General features: G+C 43.0%; 1 protein-coding gene across 3 annotated transcripts in view; it reads right to left on the bottom strand.

The window, feature by feature from the left end:
• The window catches only part of FBXW4 (F-box and WD repeat domain containing 4), a 65,946-nt gene that overhangs the window by 39,881 nt on the left and 1,205 nt on the right, over window positions 1-24,860 (bottom strand). For all 3 annotated transcript variants that reach the window (XM_030453405.1, XM_030453404.1, XM_030453402.1), the window contains exons 2-5: window positions 14,840-14,935; window positions 11,851-12,036; window positions 10,553-10,685; window positions 7,945-8,039 (exon numbers count right to left, since the gene is read on the bottom strand). In XM_030453405.1, coding sequence (XP_030309265.1) covers window positions 7,945-8,039; window positions 10,553-10,685; window positions 11,851-12,036; window positions 14,840-14,935 — 510 coding nt within the window. The remainder of the gene's footprint in view (window positions 1-7,944; window positions 8,040-10,552; window positions 10,686-11,850; window positions 12,037-14,839; window positions 14,936-24,860) is intronic.

Below are 24,860 nucleotides of genomic sequence, written 5' to 3'. Positions count from 1 at the left end.
GTTGATGCAAGTAGAAGACATTTTTTCGTCTTGAAATTAAATCAACTACCTTCTATAAAAGAAATTACTTAGCTACAGCAAGGCATGGCCTGGTTTAGGCTGTTGTAAGCCAAGATCCAAATGAACATTTCAAACCAGCTGTTTCTGCTGTTAACAGTAAGCTGCATTGTTCACAACAGACATGACTTCAGCACAGAAGACAAAGGTGATTTTCTTTCTTCTGGGCAATATCCTCCACTATCACCCTCCTTTCAAATGCCAATGGCAGGCTGAGGACCAGCCTCCTGCTGTCCTCAGAGTGAATAACCGACCCTAAAGAGGGATAGGCTGCTATCTTAGGACACTATGGCTACACTTCCCACCTCAGGGTATGAGCTGAATCCACTGCCTTCATCTGGGAGGAGTAACAATGGAAGCTGAGTTTGGTTAGAGGCATCTGCACCTGGGGCTCTCACCGTGCAAGAAAGATCCATCCCCCTCTGTCCCTCCCCACCCTGCAAAGGAGCCCTTTGAAAGGGCAGGGGAGGGAACAGACACCACTCTAATTGTAGGAATGAAACCTAGCATCCTTCTGCTCATCTACCTTTGCACTGCGTTTGTGATTCTCTTTGAACCTCTGGTACAGCTTGTCAGGTCGCTGCCCTTCGAGAGATCAGAAAAAAAAATATGGCAGTGATTACTATTGTACACTGATTTGCTGGAAAAAGAGAGAAAAAGAGAGACAAAGAGAACAGCCTCCATGTGTCAGGCTATGAAAGGGTTGTGACTGAAGTCGCCTGAAAAACAAACCCTTAATTTAAATGTTAATGAAAGTGCTGAAGAGACATCAGAGGCTTTCGATTCTCCACACACACGGAACAGAATCACCAGGTCTAGAATTTATGGCCCCCTTTACCTCCCCTCTCCCCTTCTCTGCTCCATCAGCCAGAGAAGTTAGAAAAGGAAAAAAACCCTAATTTTAACATTAACTCCACACACTTCCACCCTGGGATGCAATTGCTAAATTATCTGTTGGCAGGACACTGATCAAAGGTGGAAAAACAAAGACACACTGCAAAACTGAGCAAAGGTAAACATCAGCCAAGGTCTGTTGAAGTTGCCTTCTCCCTCTGCAAATTTAAAAAGCAAAGAGAAAATTATTGCAAACTGGAAATAGAAACCTCAAGGCTGCCAGCCCCCTGTGCAAACCAAGGACCACAAGAAAGATGCTTCCTTCAAACCTTCTGAGGCAGACTTTCTCCTCAAGGAAGGGGAAAGATGATAACAAAAAACTGCAGGGAGGGGCAATTTTTTTCAATATGCAACATAGCTCCATAAGATTAGAAACAGATGTCTGGGGTCTAACTCAGCTAGCTCCTGCCTCCTAAAACCTGCTTACTGGCCCACAACCACTAGTGAGCCAATTCCCAGTCACAGAAAATACATATGTTAGAGTATTAGCCAAAAGGAACAAAAAGGGAGCAAGTCATCAGTCAGGTGAGCTTTAGGGGGCAAATGAAAGAAACTGAAAGTAAGATGCAGCTTCTCAACCTATAGAAGTGTTAGCATATGCATTTCTTTCTAGAGGTGAGGGAAAAGGAACATGTATGTTCATGTGTTCATTCATGCAAAGAAGACCAAAGACTCATTATCACACCATTAAAGAAGATAAAACAAAATCTTCTTCCCGACATCAAGAGAACAGTCAGGGTACATGGATAAGACACAGGTGTCATTTTAGCTCCAGAGGAGAGAAACTGATACTCATTTCCTGCTCTTCAGCTTGGGGGTGAAAGAGCAGCAAGTCAGTTATGACTATTGCATATATCTAGAAACCCACATCCAGATCACTCTCCGAGGTCAGTAAGAGATGGTAGTTCACACCACCACTAACTCTGCAAGTCCACCCTGGGATCTCACAGTTGAGCAGGTTCTTCCTGCCCCTGCCTAAGAAACAGCTGCAGGTCAGAGTCCCCTCTCAATTATTCAAACCAACCAGGCTCTACAGAGGTCCCAAAGGGCAGCAAAGCTGTTGCTGCCTGTTATTTTGCTAGTAATGCACAAACCCAAATAAAACCCAGTTCCCTGTCCCAAGTCCTAATGCACTCAGAGAGGTTAACTGTGCAAAGCTAGGTCACAATAGAGCACCATTATAGCTAACAGCACATCTCAATATGCAGTTGGGGACATCTGCTGATAAAAGTGGAGCAAGAAGTAAGAGTGGAGAGAACATTATCAAACATTTTAACTGCTGCAAGTTAGGCTGCAGTTGTACAGTTAAAACCACTGCAATGCTGGTCTGACTCAAGGAGGTTGTTTTGCTCTAACACAATACACAAGACCAGATTGTTTCACTTTCCCAAAAAGTTTCCAGATAATCATTAAAAATAAGCCCTCAGAATTAGTTATTTTGATTGTTCCCAATGGAAGAGAGGCCCATTCAGTGAAGATGCCTGTCAGTAACCATTCTCTTCCTTCCATTCCCCAGCAAGTTGTGGGTATGTTTTACAATTTGTCTGAGATTGCCCACAGGGGCAGAGGTCTTCCCAGATATTACTTCCCCATAATATTCCACGGAAGAGGCAACAAGGTTAACAGGGATTCAAAGCAGCATTTTAAAATAGAGGAGTCAAGTCTCAGCTATGACACGGCACAGAGATAGAGCAAGCCTGGCTTTTTCAGTTCAGCTGCTCTCAAAACTTGCTGATTTTCTTTTAAATTAGACATTCAATGCAGATGACTATTCTTCAGTGTAAACATTTCTCCCCTCTCAAATAAACCTGCACTTTACCAAGACAATATTTGCAAGATGAGATCATAAACTGCAGTAGACCAATTACACAGTTGGGAAAAGAGGGACTGTCTTTGAGGCTTACAGACCCAAAGCACATCTCTGCTGCTATCAGACACATTACAGTTGCCTGATGGTGCTTCAAACTGAACTAAAGTTTTCCTAGCCCTCTACCTATAGCTGTATATTGAAAACCACTTTTGTACCTCCATCATCTCAAGTTTAACATCTGACACAATTCAAGTACAATATGTGAAGACCAGCTCTTATGATAAATATTTTAAAATCTACATAGCAAATGCCAGCAGCCAGACCCAGTAGAATCCAGCTTAGATTTGAATACTTTTTATAATCCAACAGCAAACAATTTCTGAATCCAAGATTAATTATAAGTTTAACAGTAAGGTCTACTTTTTTCTTTCCCCTCCAGCTTACAAGCTTTTCTATCGTTAGGGGAAAAAAATTGAAACAAATTTTCCCTTAAATAAAGGAACACTTCAGTAGTATAACATATCATAAGCCTTATGTTTCTGCAACCATAAATGCCAGGCAATTGGAACTCATTTTCTCCATAAACCTATCCCTCAAATTAAACAGTGTACAGTGGCCACTTCTCTTCCTTGGCTACTGCCACCTCAGAGAACCACAGAGCATGAAGGTGCCACTACTCCATTAGAAACCCCTGGGTTTGCCTCACTTTGCGCATTTGAACTGGTCCACTGCACTTAGGCTTGCCCTGGTCCCTGAGCACACATAAGTCATTGCAGTAAGCACCAGTAAATGAAAGTTTAACATCTGCATGATGCAGAGTTCAAAAGGCAAATCAACATGGGGTGGGGGGAGGAGGGGAGGTGGGAGTGGGGGTGTGGAGGGGGATTGCAAGCAGCTAAGAAACGTGGTTTAGGGTACACAGCCTCTCTGTAAGCACAGCATTTAATTTATCCATGGAGAAGGACAGCTTTGGAGACCAATCAAACCATCTGCCAGAGCAAACTAAGGCACCCTTTTTTTAAGTACACTATTTTAAGGATACTCTCAGAATCTTGTCTAGCCCCTGATGTGGCACACAATGTGAGGCCTGCTGTCCCAACAACACTGAGCAGCACAGCTAAGCAGAAGACTTGCCAAAAGCCCAAAACAACACAATACGTACAAAAGACAAAGCACAGTTCCTCCCTGCACAATTACAGAGTGAAGACCAGTTCTCTTGCTACCCTTTTGCCCCACTTAATCTCCCTTAAGGGCATCTTTTGTTTGAAGACCCTCTAGCCTGGCATCAACACATGAAGAGATAGAAAGCCTCCTCCCTAGCTCAGAACATCTGCAAGAGGATCTCTCTGGTGACACAGGGAAACCGTGGACAAATGAAAGCAGAACACTCAAAGATGCTAGAAGCCAGAGAAGTTGCATTTTACAGCAGAAGCCTCTTGAGTGTACAAGCACTGTTCATTACAGCAGCAGTCCAGCAGAGCAGAAGTACAGCAAAAAAAACAGCTGTGGGTCAGAAGCACATGGGATACTTTCTAGGGAAGCTTCACACAGAGGGAGATATCATTGAAAAGCAAGAAGAAAAGTTTCAGTACTGCCCATTAACAGCTGAGGTTCAGTAAGAATACAACCCTGACTACTCTAGAGAGACTTAGCCCTGGCAAACCTCCAGGTCAGGAAACTGCAGCCTCTCTTAAGCACTTTCAAATGGCTAGAGTCAGAGAAGCCATCCTGCTCCTACCCCACCATACACAACTGCTTTGAGCTCTTCTGAGCTCTGTGTGTCCTAAATATAGAGAGATGATGGGTTTTCAGCAACAATGGGCCAAAATACTTAGGTGGTTGGAGCCCAATTCTACAGGAAACTACACCAGCAGAATTATCCCTTCTTATGCAGGAGTTCTCAGATTACTCCAGCACAAGAGAGAAGGCAGAATTGGGAGGACATGTCAAATGTTTAGGAGGAAGTGGAGGTTATAGGCCATGTTCAGCTTCACTGAGGAACAAACGTATCCAAGCTCTGGCAAGAATGATGGGGACTGCAAGGGAGGAAAAGCTTCACACACAAGCGCATAGGGAATGCACAAGAGTGAAATATGGGCTTTTGCCAATAAAACAGAAATCACAGAGCTCCCCAAAGCAGACCATGCTACAAACCAGATATTATCTTTTTGATACTCAACCTCATTAGACAGCAAGCAATAAAACCTATTAGTGAAAAATTCATCTCCCCTGCCCCTTGCCCTGGCCCTCCCCCACCACATGCCCTCCTGCTCTGATGCTCTCTCTCTTTTAGGATGGCTGCGATTTGTTCTGAGAAGCGACAGGTTTATAGGTTAGCCGACACCTTCTCTCTGTGGAATTTTAATTAACTTCTCCCATCGTCAATATGTTAAGGAGCAGGGTTTCCATTATACGAGGTCAGCAGCGTGTTTCAGGCCTTGCTATATCAGCCGTCAAATTGAAGAATTAATGACGTGGCTAATTGGCTCTAATTCTCTACACCCCCCTCCTCAAAATATGGAGTGGAAGGGTGGGCTAGCTGGGAAGGCTGGTACAGTCTTCAGCCTCATATAAAAGAAGTGCACAATTTAAGCCCACTTGTTCATGGAATAGCTGTTCCACCACCTCCCATTTATCACCCTGCAGGGAGAAAAGGGGTGGTGGGGCTGGGGAGATTGTGAGTTGTTGCGGGAGGAGCCATTCTTGCTCCTGATGCTCGATGAGCTGCTGGTCTCTTCCAGGACTCCAGCCACCACACAGCGCTTCCAGGGTAGAAGTGTAGTGGGAAGAGCCTTTCTTGCTCCAGAGGCTCGACAAGCTGCTGGCCTCTCCATGCCTCGCACCAGAGTGAGCTGAGGTTTTCTCTGTGGGTGTGTGTTCCACCTTTATTGGCCCCCTGGCCTTGCTCATGCCCAATAGGGGCCTGTCCTAATCAGGCACAGGTGGACTCACACCCACTCACTGGCAATTCGAGGCACCTGGTTGACAATGTCTCTCTACATTTCCCCCCCCCTTTTTTTTTTTTTTTTTTTTAACACTGATTACAGGATACAAACACTTTACTAACATTTTAACACAATTTAACACGATTTTACAGAATTTTTCTTCGGGCCCAGCGGGACACTCAGCTAAGAGCATCGAGGGGGCGCCGAGAGGCAGACATACAGGATTTTTCTTCGGGCCCCGCAGGACACTCAGCTAAGAGCATCAAGGGGGTGCCGAGAGGCAGACACAGGATTTTTAACACGATTTTTACAAACATTTTACAAACATTTACACTTATACAGGATTTTTCTTCGGGCCCCGCAGGACACTCAGCTAAGAGCATCGAGGGGGTGCCGAGAGGCAGACACAGGATTTTTACAGGATTTTTACACAAAAATATAACTTAGACATATAACTTACAGGATTTTCTACACATACAGGATTTTTTCTCAGGCACCCATTCAATGTCACAAAGTCTCTACCTTTCCCAGCCTAGGCACTTTTTGTTCTTCTCCCTCCTGTATCTGCTCTTCTCTTGGTTTCCCTCTGCTCAGGGGTTTCCAAAGAGAGAATTCTTATCTTGGCTTCACTTTGCTCAGGGGTTCCTCATGGGTTTCTGGTTCCTCCGTGGGATTCCATACCATGGGATTCCATCCTCCTGGCTTCCTTCTGCTCAGGGGCTTCCAAAGAGAGAATCCTTATCTTGGCTTCCCTCTGTTCAGGGGTTTCCAAACCAAAGAGCTTGCTGGTCATACCTTTCAGGGAGAGTGTTAGCCCAGGCATTTTTTCAAATCGGGGATAATGTTCCTGTTGCCAGCTTCTCACACTGCCACTTCTTTATATTGCCCGCATTCTCCACCAAATGTTGCGGGAGGAGCCATTCTTGCTCCTGATGCTCGACGAGCTGCTGGTCTCTTCCAGGACTCCAGCCACCACACAGCGCTTCCAGGGTAGAAGTGTAGTGGGAAGAGCCTTTCTTGCTCCAGAGGCTCGACGAGCTGCTGGCCTCTCCATGCCTCGCACCAGAGTGAGCTGAGGTTTTCTCTGTGGGTGTGTGTTCCACCTTTATTGGCCCCCTGGCCTTGCTCATGCCCAATAGGGGCCTGTCCTAATCAGGCACAGGTGGACTCACACCCACTCACTGGCAATTCAAGGCACCTGGTTGACAATGTCTCTCTACAGTGAGTAAATATTGTGACAGAGAGTGTGCATAAGTGTGCACACCAGGGAGAGGAACACTGTCCTGACAAGAGGCCACCTCAGTAGGTCATCACTTAGGAGTAGGAAGCAGCATGCCACTGGGCTCCAACCAGCCACGGTGCTAGAGCCAGAGCCTGTCTGCTAGAAAAGCAGCCCTTGCAATACAGAAAACAGCAAAGGGCTTCTACCTAACATCCTGCAGCAGCATTAACGCACATGGCACTTCTTCAAAAACGCTGCCTCAAATACTCAAAGCAGTGGGACAAGGGAACTACAAAATGAAAGCAGGCCTCGAGGGTCATTTCCCTGATAATGCCATTAGCTCTGTACCACTAAGTTTCTGCTGCCTGCAAAACAAGTTTGGAAATCTAATGAGGACAGCAGTTGTGTGAAGTATTTTGGTTTTGCACAAGCCTAAAATTCACTAGTTGCAGACATCATATGGGCAGCAACAGAAGTTCTTCCTGCCTTCCTTGAGGAAAGCTGAGGAAGAATCTCCTTTGCATGCAGAAGATCAGTTTAACCATGAACAAACTGCAATGGATCATTGCTGGTCATTTTAAGATTTTAACAGCAAAAGTTTAAATTTATCAGATTTTCATCCTCAAGACAAGGAGCACACCCTGGAACACACTGGTGTAGGTACTGCCCTTACCTCCCATGCTGAAGTTGTAGTTGTAGCATTTCGCCTACTCTAGAAGCACAGGGCTAAAGACAATAGGGGCTGGAAAACCTCATTCCTCAATTCCACTTTTCTTAGTTAAGCATGCTCTACAAAAACAGCTCTAACCAAAACACAAAGCTCACAAGCAGGGACCTTTTTTGCTTGGCATTTCTTCTGCCAGAAAGTGAGAATACAAGTTGGCATCTTTTCAGTACAGAAAACTTCAAGAGGTTCTGTCTCATTGCTTCTAATTAACAAGTCAGATTTGTGGACACAGCCTATCCAACTCCTTTACTTCTCTCTGTCAGAAATTTGGAATAAAGAGATCTGTTACCTTAATAAGGGGCTGATAGCAATGGACCACACTCGATCCTCTGTCCGCACTGTATGTAGACACTGCCCAACTCTGCCTGTGGACAGGGACCAAACCTAAAGAGAAAGATGCATGTTATGCCACATCATCAAGAAAGTGCAGCAGGTAGAATGCACACTGCTAACATTGTGCTGGAAGAGTTGCCCGAACTACCGCACTCACCTTCCCTGAGATCCCCTCCCTGAATTCCCATTACTCGTTTTTTAAGAGCACAGCCTTCAATCACTGGCAAGAAACAAGTACTTCAAGTTACACAAGGATTCATCTTATAAGTATGACCTTCCACCTCACTGGTAACAGAGAGAGCACCCCCATCATCACAGGCTCTCTAGGGCAGCACTCAACACAGAGACTTTGACTTAAATAAACAAGAAGTGGAATTTGTTCAAATCTCTACTGTTCTCTTGAACAGCATAGGAAGACTTTGTACCATCCCTGAAAAATTTCCATTTATATTATCTATAAAATAAATTGTTCGCTGTCTTCTAAAATAGCTTTTTAAAACACCCACTTCTTTGCAACCAAGTTTCTTAAGTGTACCTCAGGCTATTTTCAAACAGGGCCGCCACCTGCTCACTGACAAAGTGAGAGAATCTCTTCCCTCCCCCATCTGTGCATACCCATACATCCCCTCCCACATCGTTTCTGGGTCCTAATGAAGCCCCCCAGATTTTTGCTGGAGCCTCAGCTTCTGGTCCTCATTTTCTCCACCCTGCCTTCAGTCTTGGCCCAAATAACTTGAGCCCCCCAGTTCTCTGTAACCGACCCCCAATGTTTCACTTCAAGACTTCAAAGCTGGGAGTGCTTTATTTGTTTGTTTGTTGATAATGCCCAGGATTGCAGGCTATTCTTGTCAGCAGGGAATTTAGCACCTAGTGTCACCAAAAGCAGCAGAAAAGCTTAACTCTTTTAAGGCATCCCTATCTCCTACAGGTTAAAAATATTGCTCAGAGAACACTATCTGGTGCCTATCACACAGGAATGTACATTAGCAGCTCTTCAGGGCTTAGTCCTAATCAACACTCAGCAGAGCCCTCAATAGCTTAGACACTTAGAGCCCCTTTAAAAGGCTGGTAGGGATTCCCTTCTACCCTCCAAAAGTCTCATTCACACAAACACAGCAGCCTAAAAAAGAGATGATTAAAAAAAAAAGGTGAATGTCCCTAAGAGCCTATGCTGTGGGGAGCACTGGGTGAGCAAGATCTCACACCAGCTCCAAGAAAAACAGCCTTAAATTCTGTTCTGGCAGTCAGGAATTTGTTCTCAAAGTTGGGGAGGTCTGTTCTCTGGCTGCCAGGGAAGCAGCAAGAAGGTACTCTCTCAGCAAAGAGGCTCCAAAGAACAGCAAGGAGCATCCCTGCCTAAGTCTTAGACAAAGCACCATTAAGGCCTTGCTTTCAGGAGGGAAGCAGCATCCCCAACAGCACTCTCTGCATCTGGACACTGCTTTACTTGGGAGTGATTTTACCCAGGAGTACACCAACACAGGGAGACCAACAAGAACAGACAGAATCATGCTGTTTAGCAGCCTGTCAGATAGTTACCAATTAATTACCACACACTTCCTAAAAAGCCTCGAGAGATGTATTTAAGTCTGTCTTTGCCCCTCTTGCAAAACAGGGATAGCAGTTTTTCCTCTCAATTAATGCTCTACAATATATAGCAGGGATCAATAGTATCCATCAGCTTACCCTGAGCAACAGCCAAAGCTTTCAACATAGAACCACTTCCAACAATGAAACAAGTAGTTGGAAAGATGCTACAAGTACTGCATCATGCTAGCAGGACAACAGTGAAAGACCTTTGTGGAGTCTCCCAAACTACTGAAAGAGAGACGGTTACAGAAAAATTCTCTAGGTCCATGTAGGAACAGAACACTGCCAAACAGATCCACAAAGATCAAAAATCAACAAGGTCCTACCTCAAAAAGAAATAGTAAAATATTATGCAGGAGGATTCAGTGATGCCTAATAGAAGAGAAAATGGGAGCTAACGATATTCATAGCCTAATTTCACTCCTGGTCTGAAAACCAAGAGCCATTAAAAAGAAAAAAACCACAAAACTAACAAAACCAAAAAACCCACAACAACCACCAACATAAGCCCACAGACCACAAATAAATAACACAGAACTCCACAGATCTGGAAAAGACATCATGCTACCCCTTAGAGGCATTGAATATACAACAGAGAGCATGTGAAGCAGCACTGCATCACAAAGCAAGGATGTGCTTAAGATACATATGGCAAACTTCAGACTAACTGACATGGATCTCCACTAGAGTCAGACGTAGAGTGAAAGAAGCAAAACATCAGCTGCTGCCTCCTGCACTTCCTAGTTTAAACCAGCAGCTGATGTCATGAAGTACTGCCAAATCTCTTTCTTAAAAACTTGGCACAGCAAGTATCTTTTCAGAAACATGATCCTACGTCAAGATACCCAGTGCTCCTCCTGCAGACACACAAGACAGGGCTCACAACAGTTCTGCTGACACAAACGTTCATGGTGTAAGACCTCCTAGGTCACCTCTGCAGCAGCACCTGCAGCTGCTGGATCATCACTGCTCACCTTTGCTGTTCTGTCCCGGGAGCCGCTGACAATAAGGCCACCTTGGAAGTCCACACAGTTCACCTCCTGTTCATGCGCAGAGAACTTGACACTGTAAGAGCCATGGATCTTGTGAAGGACAATATTTCCATCCCTGAAAAACAAATCCCCAGGCAGGGAGTCTGTATCAGCTGCATCTCCCTTGGACATGCACTATGCATCAGTGCACAGGAGAGCCACAAAAAGATGAGGACTGATCTCTCATGGGAGCTGAAATACATTCAGCATTATTAACCCTCCACTCAACACACATCACCTGCTCTCTTGCAGTCCCACATCTGGCCAGTCAAAGCCCAATATGCAACACATGAAAGTATTCCTTACTATCTTTCCACCCTCCACTTTGTGTTCAACTACAGAAACTAGTATAGCAGCCATTCCTTCTGCTACTGCTTTGAGCTTGCCAGAATCCTGGCTGGACGCTGAATGGCTGGAGTAAGGGAACAAGCAAGAGGTTAGACTCAGCCATGTCCAAGTCTCAGCTTTCCATTCATTTCAGAGCAGCCGTGCAAAGTATCGTGCTTTGAATTAATGTGAAAAACATTTAGAGTTTTTTCATCCAATACAGGTACTGGAACTTTAAAGGCATGACTTCTTTTGTCACCTGAATTTTGGGCTGCAGTTCATAGAGGAGAATGTTTAAGATATCCAGGGCAGACAGACAGGCTTGCATCTCCCAATTCTGTGCTTAAGTGCTGTGTGTATTCATAGCTAAAACTTTATAAATAAACAGTTCTGTCATTTGCTGTAATTGAAGAAGGCCAGTCAAATGCAAAATTAATTGAAGAACAGTATCTATGTGTGCAGGAATGCTTAGTGGTTTCCCACCCTCCACAATTATATCAGGAGGTCTAATAAACACATACTTGTCTCTAGAAAGTTTTATGCACCACTGCAGTACCACTTAACCAGCAGTTCTGAGTATCAGAGCACAGTCTAGCTACCTTGACTCTAACAGAGAAAGAAATTAAAACTGCAATCAGTCAGGATTGTCCCATCAGTCAGTTGAACAGTCCCACGAACATCTACACACAGTCAAAAGCGAAAGGAAACTTTATAAGCTCAACAGCATGAGACTCAGCTGCTCCACTGTTTTACTAGAAGCTTTTCCATAAGAGAGGAAGCATCAGGAGTAGAAGACAGACAAGCATGAGGACACTGTGTAATGACATTGACTCCTCTGCTCTGGGCTGGAGCTGCACAAAACCTTTCCAACTTCACTGCCACACTCCTTGGGCTCCTTCATAGACTCAACTTACCCCCCTCCACTGACAATGTGAGAGTTGACAAGAACAAAGCGACACACATCCTCCTGGTGGCCAGAGAAGATAGCTTGAGGGTGACGCTGAAAACCCGCACTGTCTGGACAGAGCCGGTAGGCTTGGATGTTCTCTGCTTGAGACAGGTAGAGATACTCGCCATCCAGCTCCATCCAGGGCATCAAACTGCAAACAGACAGCATATTGGGGAGGGTGCAGGAGCAGGGAAAACAAAACAGAACACCTCACACACAAAAAACCCCCAAAGATTGTATATGTACATATATATACAAAAGCAAATGCCCACTCAGGAAAACTGTGAAGTTGGAGCTGCTGACAACATGCAAAAGCAGGGCTTAATGGAGCAGCACAGCTAAAAAGTGAAGCTTCTCCAGAACCAAACAAAGCAGATCATATTGCTGTCATTTTTCTAACCAAGAGCTGAGGAAAAAGAAGCATGGGACCTCTGAAACAAAGATGGCCAAGAGTCTAGTGAGTTTAGATAGCAAATACTTCAAGCTTCTTGACCTCTCTTGATGAGTGCTATACTTTTTAAGAAACTAGACTATTTGAAAGCTATGTCAAACATTTGTAACAGAGCTTTCAATATGAAGCTCTTGGTGCAGTCAGTCTTGATCCTTCATGTTATTTGCCAATGCCCAGCAGAGATTATAAAGCCGACACTGCTTCACATGCATCTGAGGAGGGGAGAAGGTCACATCAATTAACACAGATGTTCCCACAGAGTCCTACAGCTCCTGCATTCTGTGCATGCTGATAAGTAAAGCAGCAGGGTAAGCCTGATTCTATCAAAGAACTCTGCTCATGTAGGTGAGATTTTTTCCTGCATTCATGTCTCTTCCACTGCTGAGCCAAAAGCAACTGCAGAGAAACCTCTTGATTTCTTTTGCCCATCTTTCAGAAGTGTCCACACACCCTTACTACCCCTTGATTCTGTGGGACAGTGGCAGGTTCCTACAGACAGGTTCCTGTTCAAGAGCAGTAAACTGCTAAAGCAGCTGTTCTCAAGTCTTTTGAAGGCTTAAGTTAGAAGTGGAAAATATGCTTCACTTCCTGGGAGACCAAAAAGAGAAGGAGACACTCAATCCATGACTCAATCAAGTCAGTCATCACAAAAAATGTACTTATTCTTGAAACAAAACCAAAATGCAGAAAGCAGAACAGGCTACAATGCACACTTAGGCAGTGAGCCATTTGCTTGAGATTTTGCTTTTGTGTAGCCATCAGAGAACCGGCAAATAAGGCCTTCTGGTTATGGCAAGGCCAGATACAAAGAGACATGGGGCTTGTGTCATATGAGGCATGGAAACATGAAACTGCATCCACTCTGCAGTCACTATCAAGTGCATCAATACTCATGCAAGCAATGAGCAAAACCAGAGCCTTTCTATAGAGCAGCTTTTCAGTTCTCAAACTATTCAGGAACAAACTGTTTTGAAAGCAGCAGAGCTTCTGATAAAAACTTCTCCTACTTTTCTGCAAATCATTCATCCTCAGAGGTCATGACTTTCTGTGTCAGCAGAGCCATTACACACAGCCCCACCTCATAACATCACAATGAGGAACTAAAATGAGCAAGAGGATGAGATTGCTTATTAGATAGAAGGTTCCTGCTCGCCTACATTCATCTCCAATAGGAGGCTTTTAGTCACACAAAGCACTTGAGCATAGGTTTTAACATTCATCTGGGACTTGATCAGATGCATGGAAAAAATAAGTGGCATCTTTAGAGCACCAGCTCTGGTTTTAGGTGGGCTTTGATTTCCCTTTCCTTCCTCCACTCCTACGCAGTCCTCTAAAAGCAAGTGAATATCCAGCTTGCCTAGACTACAGCCAGCTTCTGTGGCTCTCCTCCTGCTGTACTTTAGCTTTTTACCTTTTTCTATGGCTTTTTCATATAGTGAAGTAACAATTTTGAAGCAGAATAAATGAAAATTAGAGGATGCAATTTGGATGGTGACCTCATTAAATCACTTTTCACTTGGGAAGCTGGTTTAGTAATGATCTCTAACATCCATAGAGCCTGTCTTCACAGATGGTTGCAATCACTTCAAAGGCAGGTATACAACCTGCACCAAACCCCATTCTGCTCATTACAGCTGTTCCCAGGACTTTATACAAGCAGTGGTACATTATCCACCACTTCAATCCACACAGCACAAAAAGGTATGAAAGCACAGTGGCAGCTCACTGTTCTTCATCAGCTAACAAACCATAGTCTGTCTCATTTTTCCTTCGCTGATGACTAAAAGGCTGAAAATTCAGATGCGCAGTTCAGAAAAGAGACCTATCTTACTCCTTGCTTTGAAAGGTGAGTTCATTGCAAGCAAGAACTTAATTACCATCTTCTCTCATTAATGTTAAATATACATATATTTTTTAAATGAAGGAGACAAGCGTAAGGTAGGAGAATGAAGAAGAGTAAGGTACAAGAATGGAAATTAGCATTTGTACATCCAAATCAGGAGCCAGGATAAAGCATGGGAGACAAACCAAACATTTTGAAGGAGACACAAGTCCACATCTGGAATCAAAGTATGCTCATTGTGAGAGCAGAACAGAAAATTGCTCATGTTATACAGAAATAGATAGGAACATAATAGTTGGAAAGCTGCAGTAAATCACAGAATGTTATGGGGTTGGAAGGGACCTCTGCACGTCCAACCTCCCTGCCAGAAGAGGACCAAATCTAGGGCAGGTCACTCTGCTCAGATCAGAAAAATGACAAATTCAAGCTCTTATTATGAAAGGAAATTTGGACTCTCAGAGTGAATCCCTAGAGCAAGACAGCAACTCCAGTTACCCCACATCCAGCTAGCCAGCAACACTCAAAACAGGCCAGCAACATCACTTGTAAGACTCCGTGGACCACAAGGAGCAGGAATCATCTCATTTCAGGGCAAAGGCAAAAACCCAAGGCCTGCAGCAGCTGACACAGAACAAAGTAGAAGAGAAAGGAGCCACTTGCTTGCGTTTCCATTTCAGGACTGTCTCCCTGCGGCAACGTCCGTGCCTCCAGTTCCGAGACACTTTCACCCTTTCCTTCACTGGAATGCCAGCAGCTCTGCAGACAGAAGAGAGATGAGATTAGCAACCAGGACTAATGCTACACAGACAACAAACAAAGCTGGTCACAGGTATGCCCTCTCTTAGCTTCCACAAATGATGAACTGGCAAACATTGGTAGTGCCTCAGCCATACTAGCACAAGCACACTTGTGGGAGTTGACAAGAAAGGGTCAAGACTGAGGAGGGTAGGTGCTTATCAGCATAGAAAGCCATCCCTGATGATGACTACTGTACAAGTCTCAAATCTCATCAAGATCTGATCTAGTATACTGAACGCAACACGACAAAATGTAATCAAAATAAGATAACACGGAAAGAGACTACCACAACAACCAGAGAAGCAGGTCATCACTCTTCTAAGAGAGACTAAAGGAAGCCAGTTAAGACAAGGACAACACCATACATGAACAGATAGAGGAAACAGGAGAACACTGAAACCAGCAGCTAGAAGAATGTGGCGAGCTAGAAGACTAGTAAAGAAACTACTCCAGATCCTCACCTGCCTGACAATCACATAACCAGTTACAATAATTATTGAGAGTATAATAAAAGAGTATGCTCTAATTAAAAATAAAAATCATTAATCTGTATAACTACTCAATGCACACACTCCTCAGGACACTTTTTTGTAGCAGCCCACCAAAGAATAAAGAATTCCACAACATCACTAGAAAATTCTCGTACAGTCAGACCAGTAGTTCATAAATAGTTGCTGGGAGGCAAATCAAAGTTATCGGGATGAGCTGAGATGAGCCAAGATCAACACAGCTCAAGAGATGACAAAAGACAGGTGCCACAGAGACCTGGGACCAAGGTTGCTAGCATCTACATGAACATATATGCACTTCAAGCAGCAGTTCAACATCTGTTTTGCTTTTGTGATCCAGAGTTGACTATAGGGAGATGGGGGGAGGCAGATTTAGCTCCCATCTTTTTCATACCAAGCTTAATTACTCAATACCCTTGGTGGAGCTGCTTAAACAGAAAAAATTAGAAAAGTACATATATGAAGAAACTCGTAAAATTTTCCTTTGTTACTTGGGTCTGTGAATGACTTACTAGATTACAAAAGTTTTTGACCTTTTTATGCACTTCTCAGCGGTCAATATTCCACACACCTAGGATAAAGGGAAGATCCTTGAGAGATGGGGACTGGTGCCAAATTAGGACCAGCTCCATTCTCCCAGCCCTATTGTGCCCCCAACACACATCCCAAAAGAGGTACTCTGTCATTTTTAAAACAAAGACTAGCTCTCTGTAAATAAATATCTCCTGTGCTTGGTAATGGGTGTAGGAATCTCTAACCTGGCCTTGGGGCGTGGCCAGATTCTCATTTTCCCAGCCTTCATTGTATAGCCTCAGGCTCCTTTTTTTCTGTTCACCCTTCCCTCCCCTTTCCTATGCTTTCCTGCACTCAGTCACCATTATAATTTGACTGAATTCCTAGGCATGTGACCCATTTTAAACAAAAACAGAAACCACAAACAGAAAATATTTTCATACCCTAGAAAGTTTTGCAACTACAAGTTTATGATCAGTAGAGTTACACCAAATAAAACTGAATTTAAAAACTTACAAGCTCTTTATTTCTCCCAATTCTTAAAAAAAACAAAAAAACCCCAAACCTGTAGAGTTAGCCTAGGATACAAGAAGAGGAATTCCATTCTTAAAGCAAGCACTTGCAGGAGCTCATGGGGCCAGACAGTGTGTGAGATGAGGAATGCACAGCACTGAAAAGTCAGGTTAGGTCCAACAGCCTCTTCATTTCTTATTACTCTCCCAGATAGAGTTCAGGCCCTCCACCTACATCCAATTCCATTCATTACTCTGAAACACTTCTCCTCCCCACACTCAGTCCACAGTTAAGTTCTCCCTATGTACAGATTCTAAGCCACCAGCTTGCACAGTGATGGAAAATGCACTCACCTCACAACCCTCTGCCAACTCATACTGGCCCAACCAGACATCCTGAGCTCAATGCACAAACCCTACTAAGAGAAGATGTAATTTCCAAAGCTCCAAAAAAAAGGTGAATCTCAGGTCAAAAAAGCAGTTTCTATCTTACACTGCTGGTCACTTTTCTAGTTGAGTGGGGGCAGGGGGAAGGGGCAGGCCTTGATCTTCCTGGTGCTGAAGAGGAATTTTCAGAAGAGAGTCACATATTGGCTTGGCCCACAATACCAGTTCACTGTTGCAGTTACCTCTGTAACAGACACCTCATTCTTCCACACAAATTTACAGTTCCCGTCTGGAAGGGGTGAGGGTTGGGTGGGAAGGACTACATGGTAGAGGTCTGGTGATGTTTTGGTTTTTTTGTCTTTGTTTTACTGTTAATATATCATTCATGCAGCCTACCTCCTCCATATAGTAGTTCTTGGATACAGATAACTTAAACATGTCTCAGAAGCATCCACCTTATATATTCCATACATTTTATTTATTCAAAATAAAAGGCAAGAAAGGATACAGAACGTATGGAGGCCATGAGAAAGGGATTGTAGAAACTGGACTGAAAAATCCCTCCCCCTTGGCAATAACAGACCAACGAACTGCAATGATTTTCAAGTGTTGTTCAGAGACATTTGATCCCTTATACCAGAAGAGAAGTTAAATCAAACCCAATGATGCAATCAAGTGCCGAGATATAATATGATTTGCTTCTTTAATTGCACACTCCAGAGCAATTCTACAGATACACCAAAAAAGGTGATGAGCACCACTGCAATGCACACAAGTAGTTCTGAAATCTTAGAAAGTTAAAATGGCCATCACCATGTAGAATTATTTTTTAAAAAATCTAATTATTAAATTTTTCTCCCCTACAAAGACCACTTTACTTCAGTCATGATCAACATATTTTCTATACATGCAAAACTTTTAAGAATTTGTTCCATGAAGACTTGAGACAATCAGCAGACATTACACATTCACACTGACTTACCTAACTAACCTTTTACTTCAGCAACTGGATTGAACATCCAGCCTTCTGTAGACAAGTGCTACATAAAGTGTTTTGGAGGGACCAATAACCATCAGCCAATGAATAACTTGACCTCTCTTCATGTATTTCTTCCAGCAGAATACTAAGCCACATGCTTAACATTCAGTACATGCTTAAGTGTTCTGTGAAATCAAGATCTTGGCATTCACATTCTCAGAGAAGCCTCCCAACAGTGAACTTCAAAACCGCTGAAGGCTGACTTGCTGAGGAAGTACTGCTATTTTTACCAGGACCTACACTGCCCTTAATCGGAAAGCACCTGCAGTATTGCCCAGTATCCTAGAAGCATGACAGGAAACACAGGATGAAGGCATCAGTGAACACTGAATGTGAAAACTCAATTATATTCAACCAAAACGTTCTTCAAGTCCATCATCTTAGCCCTCCGTTAGGGCATCACAATTAACAACAACTGAGAAAGTTCTGAGAAAGAATATGGAAGGGTATCTTTATTATTAGCTAATTAAACGAAAAAAACACTTTGCTAGGATCCCAAACCATGTGGTACAATACATAACTTTAGATAACACACATTTCCAATTGCATGCACTCCTGCTGGAAGCTCTCTTTACAAAGACTTTGTTCAGCTTCTCCTTCTTACAGTTACAGTTCTTGCAGCCTGAGGTCCAGGATAAAAGCCATCCCAAGCAACCCATTATAAAGGATTTTTCATTTCCCCCTTCCTACTTAGCCCCACCCTGCGAAAAAAAGTTTTAGCATTTTGCTCAAATTATGGATTTCCTCTCTTTCTTGGCAGAGTTACCAAAGAAATGTAATATTCCTTCTGGAGCCCACTTCCCAGCTGCTGAAGTGAGAGACTGGGACTATCCCCCCACAGCACCACTGACCCAGGTGACCTCAGCCACCATGGCAGTTGCTGGCCTGGGCCCCAAATGAAAGCAACGAAAGAAAGAAAGAATCATTCAGCCTGAAACTAAGCACACCTCCTACTAAAGCTTCACCACCATTATTTTTTTGCTTTCAGTGATCTCCCTCCCCAGCCAAACTCCTTTGCTACGAGAAACAATATTTCTGCAACAGCAAGAGATACTGTGCTTTAGTGCATCCTGAGGAGATTCCGAATGGCAGTCTAAAATTTCAGCATGTGCCAAAACAACTGTGTCTGCAACAACATATACTGTGTTACAGAAAATAACACCAACATGTCATACCGTATATTTTCCCAGCTGCATGGGACATCCTAACCCACCAGTCCTTCACAGTTTGATACATAAAAAGCGCTGAAGAGCTCATCTGGAAATTCAAGTCTGCAGAGACCTGCTGAGACCAAATCTCTTCTGTGGACAAAATCTGCTATCTGCATAAAAGCTGTCACCAGTCTGCCTCAGGCCTGACTTGAAGGGTCATACAGAGGAACAAATAGGTCACAGTGGCTAAGCCCCACTTTCAACCTTGGCCCTGTGGCAGGAATGGCTAACACAGGGAGCAACTGCACTTATTTGTGTAATAGGGACACACCTGTTGAGTGGCAGGGTCTCAGTGCAGTTGCAAGTCACAGGCCACCAACAGACAGCCGAGAGGGAAAAGCTATTTATGTCAGGAGCTCCTGTTTCTGTCCTCAACAAATTGGCCGGCTTTCAAAATGTCTCTTCCAGGACAAAAATTCCACCTGAATTCCTTTAGCATATGATGTTTATTTAGCTTACTGGCAGGTTACTGTCTTACATGCTACTCATTAACTGACACAGGTTCATGTAACTCTGAGATGGAAGCGAGCTTACAGATTGTTCTCTCCCTGCTCCTTGCCTCCTTTGGAGAGTCTGTGCTACCTCAGCTAGACATTACCAGGCTGTACAGGTTTACTGCTCCACCTAACAGCTCTCATGAATAACTCACCTGCATGAAGAAACCAGATACTCTAATAAAGAACCAGAGCTGCAGACAAACTTCTGTACACACAGCAAAGGCACACACTTTCACATAGGATTCCCAAAAAAACACCACCACCAAGACTGAGCCAGACCACTGTCATCAGGTGCCCCTCCCTTTCAAGTGACTGCAATAAGAGAGCTAGAAACTCCAGGCAGGGCTTGGTCTTCCCTCAGGCAGTTAGGAAGGCTTTTTTGAGACAAAATCCAGGCTGCTTCAAAAAATTCATAGGCCTGGAAAGATCCAAGAAAACTTGCAGCTGCTCACTAGTTGTCATGTATATTGTGATTTAAAAGAGTAGACTGTGAGGGTACCCTTTGTACAGGGTGAAATAACCCATAGCTAGCTCGTTATTTGCAGGTTACAGTGGTAATAGCAACAAGAGCAGGACATTTTTTAAGCCTTGAATTAGATAAAATTGTTCATCTAATTGGAACTCATGAAGACTTTAAGGGTAGGGCAGGCAGTCTTGAAAGAACTCTTATAATTCACATTCCCAGAGCAAGAAGTCTCAATACTGCAGAGCTGTCCTGGCAGATCTAGCCTGATCAGAACTAGCAGTTTAATACAGAGTAAGAACAAATCTAACAGGAGCTCCTAAATCCCAGTAACTTTTCCAGCACAAAGCTATAGCTGTTTGCCCTCTTCCAGGCCTTTCCTATTATTGCAGTATTCGCCCCAGAGAATTACCCACTGCGTCATCTGCACCAGTTCATTGCCTACTTCGTTCCAGATTGAAAGTAATGACTTTGGTAAAAGTAGTTTTTAAAAATGGGAACTGAAGCAGTTTTACAGGCATTCATACTCCCTCCCCCTCCAGAACTGAAGGCAGAGGTCTCCTATGATTGCTGCAGTTTGCATTTGGATTTGACTTGCGTAGATTGGCTATTTCCTGCTCCTGCAGGTGTATGTGTTTTCCCAAGATCTGGACAAAACACAGCTTTTATTAACTCACAAAAATGCTTACACAGCAGTTAAATTTTCAAAGATGATAGATTCATTCATTAATGAATCTGTTTCTCTGAACTGGAGAATATACCACAATCCTAGTGAGCAAGGCAGAACAGGAGACAGGGAGAGACAAAACATTTCTGTATTTTCACAACAGCTATTAATATATTACAAAGAGCACACTGTCAAGCTATTTAGGTTGCAACTTTTAACTTGCCCTCTAAAATTCCTTTGTTACAAAGAGGAAATAAGTTTAGCCCAGCTGCAACTTTATTCCTTCTTCCCTGCTTTAAATAAAGAACTACTTTGCAATGAGCTCTTCGCCTCTCCAATTTCTCCAGTCCAAGGTGGTCCATCAGGCAGGCACTGAACAAAGGCTTAAAGCGTCCTCTGCTATTCCTGGCTCTGACACTGACCTGCTGGACAGAGGGCAACTTGGTTGACATCTCTCTGCCTCTGCTTACCCTGAGGGACCATGTTTACCCTGGCTATTTAGGCAGCAAGCTCATCAGGACACAGACTGCTTTTGCTGGGCCTGTAAAACAGCTGGCAAAACAGACACAGGCTGCCAGGCACAACTGTAATATCACTATACTCACCAAAACCCACAAAGTCTTTGTGCTACTACTCAGCTATGGTTTAGCTGAAGAAAGCATTCTTAAGACTGAACTTTTCTGTGATACACTGCCTTATGTTTTCGGAACAAAAATGCTCCATTCACCATACATCACAAAGACAAGGCTCAATTCTTCCTTTAGCTGCTCCCTGTGAATGAGTGAAGCAAAAATCTTTAGCACAGGGACTATCTTTTTACCATCCCCATGAAAAGGTCTTGTTGCAGTACAGGTCTACACATAAAATCAACATGACTATAGAGAACAAGTGTCAGCCTGACATAGGAAGACTTGTGAAACAGGTGCCAAGAAGCACATCCATCTAAAATTACTCCATACTTCCATAATACCGACACAATATTCTATTAAGTATTTGTTTACTGCTGACTCAAAGAAGAAATCACACATTTTTAACACTAAGAATGTACTTTAAGGACACTTCCAAGTCAGGCCTGCTGTCCTTAATATACAGTAATTCACAGTGATGTGAACCTAGTGATTCTTCCCCCCCCCCCTTCCTACAAACCAAGTGTACAGAAACACTGCTCAAAGCAAACTTCTTTCTTCTTCTGCAAGAACACATCTGAATCAATACCTTAAATACTTCACATACATCCGCAGCTTCCAGTTAGCTTAATTCACCAGAAAGGACAAATATGAGATTGGCAATGTTGTGAATATGCCTTTCAACATAACAGACAGTGACTGAGATGAAGTCCACATCTTCCTTTGGCAACATTAGGCTTAAAAAATGTTAAATTGATTTGCTAAGTACATGTCCTGAGATTACCATAGCTGGCAACTTTTAAAAATAGATATCCAAAGAAGTAGATAATTTTAAAAATTAAATTGTTTTAGGTATACTACAATTTCTCTTTTCCATGCTGCTAATAGCTAGGGTTTGCAACTAGTTTCTTACTAATTTTTACTCCTCCCTGTTTTGGCATAAAGGAGTTTTATAAGCAAGCTGACTGCACAAACAGTTGTTTCACTTGTTTCACATACAAATTAAATCCCACTCCCTCTGATTTTTTGGTTACAATTACCTGAAGATATACCCCACAGAAACAACATTTTAAATAAATGGTGTCATTTTTAAGTTAATCACCCTTCTAAAAATCAGGAAGTAGGGGTTGAGGACTAAGTTTCACTGCTATCTTACACTCTAGGTTCAAATGTATCTCTATTTACAAAGCATTAACAGATGGGTTATCAAAATCCGTTTAACATCAGAAATTATCAAACTATTCAGAAGTGGGTTTTTTGTTTTAAACAGTAAAAACTCCCTAGACTAGTTTTAACTTATGCCAGTCTCCCAGGGACCATCAGCTTAAGATCTAATACTAGAATCTTTCATATTATTTTATTAAGTACATATACCATAAACAAGTCCAGCCTCTGCTTTCTCAAGTATGGACAGAATTACACAAAGACCTCTTAGAAGCAAAACCCAGTATTCACCAAGTGCAACTTTATCCAGAAAGCACAAGAGAAGCTCCAGATCTTGAGTGAGTCATAGCCACCCTTCACAAACTCAAGATTTACTCAGTATCAAGACTCAAGACAACAGTTACCAAGAGGGTCTAGGTATCCATCATCTTCATCACCATTCTATTTACATAGTAATATTTTAGCTTAACCGAGCAACCTACAAAGTTTCTACTTAGAATTACTCTCAGAAGAAAAGACCCTCTGCCCAAAAGCTTACTTAAGCTGCTCCTCAGCTTGTGTTAGTTAGTCGAGTAAAATGCAAGCTCTCTCTACAAATCTTACTCCTTCAATTGGAAGAGGAGCAATCTCGGAGACTGTTTTTGATCTTGGAGATGTGCATAAGGAGCAAATGGTATAAAAGAGACATGGCCACATAAAACCGTCACGCTGCTGCAGAGACTATTAAACTCTTCTTCATCAAAGTACAAATTTTGCAGCTGGACCAGAACTCAGCACATGAACTCATGCTGGTTCTTCTGGATATGTACAGATACCCAGATCATCCAGTGCTGTGATACACTCTTGTCTTTAATCTTTTGCCAGAACCAACTGACCTACTGAAGCAAAACTGCCCCCAGATTCTGGATCTCCACAAAGGGAAAACAAGCACTTGGTTTTCAGGTATCCCCATAAGATCTGGCATGTTGTTTCAAAGAACTGAAGATTGAGCCTTCCATGAAGTTAAAACTAATTAATTCATCCTCCAGACATTTCTCAAGGCTCCTGCATAACCATCTTGCAATATCACTTGGTGTGTTTCCCATGACTGAACTCCCTAGGACCAGGGCAGCGCTGACCAATGCAGCACTCCAGGACTGGAGTTGTTTTAAAGAAAACTTGAAAATAGGACTCCACACAAAAGTACATCATAGAAATATTAAAAAACAAACAAACAAATAAAAAAAAAAAAAAACCCTGACCTGTTCATAGAAAACCTAACAGTCTCAAAAATCCCTGGGTGTTTATGATACTCAAGAAGCCTTCTCTTCATTTAAACCCTAGCAAAACTCTGTAGCTGTTTATAGACCTGCATTCCTCTTCAGGGGGAAGTAGTGATCCTTACATATACTGCACCTGCTTTGCTGTACACCTGATCCCTTCTGCAACTGAAGGAGCATAGTATCACCTTATTCTTAATTAAAAATACAAAACTTCATTTCCTCAGGAGACAAAATCATATATCACAGCAGGAAGAGTCCAGTGCACAGACATCTGTAGTGCTTATCCCTGCTGACTTCCTAAGAATCTGTGTTTAACATTCAAGCCATGAAAACTGAATGGATTGAAGCACTGGCCTAAAAACCCAATACAAGGAGTTTAAGCACCACTGAAGTTCTGCTCCTGCTGGAAGGAGCCACAATTGTTTCTATAAAGTCCGCACTACTGATGAGATAGCAATATAAGAGCAGAACAGGCCTTAAAAACTGACATCTCTTCTTTTGATTCATGTCAACAGAGTGTTTATAGCAACAATACTGAGTCACTGGATGACAAACAATAACCTGGGCTGGATTCATAGTTCCTAAGAACATAAAACTTCCTCTTGGGATCCCTAAAGTAGCTAGGAAAGCCCACATTGTGTGGCAGCCTCTGAGGAACATTTTGAATGCTTGCAAATTTGAGAACAGAAAGGCAATCTTTGTATCCATCTTTGTGTCCACTGCCAAAGCCCTAACCCCAAAAGCACTCCATCTACGAAGATAAAACCAAGAGGGTTCACACTTATTCCTAGTGTGCTATGTGCTGTTGAATTGGTAGGGAAGAAAGAAAAATTAAGGATAACCCCTATCCACAAAACTTTTAAAACCCAGAAGCCACAAAGAGTCCAAGAGTTGCTTTCTCTGTGACAGCCATCACCAGCTATACCAGCAAGCTACTCCGTGAGCAGGAGGATCTAAGAAATGCATATTCCTGCGGCCCCCTACCACAATGGCTCTGGCACCCAGTGAGGAATAAAAGTCCACTCTGCAGCCC

The sequence above is a fragment of the Calypte anna genome, chromosome 6, assembly GCF_003957555.1.
Source record: "Calypte anna isolate BGI_N300 chromosome 6, bCalAnn1_v1.p, whole genome shotgun sequence".
Lineage (NCBI taxonomy): Eukaryota > Metazoa > Chordata > Aves > Apodiformes > Trochilidae > Calypte > Calypte anna.
This window is presented reverse-complemented; position numbering and strand designations above follow the sequence as displayed.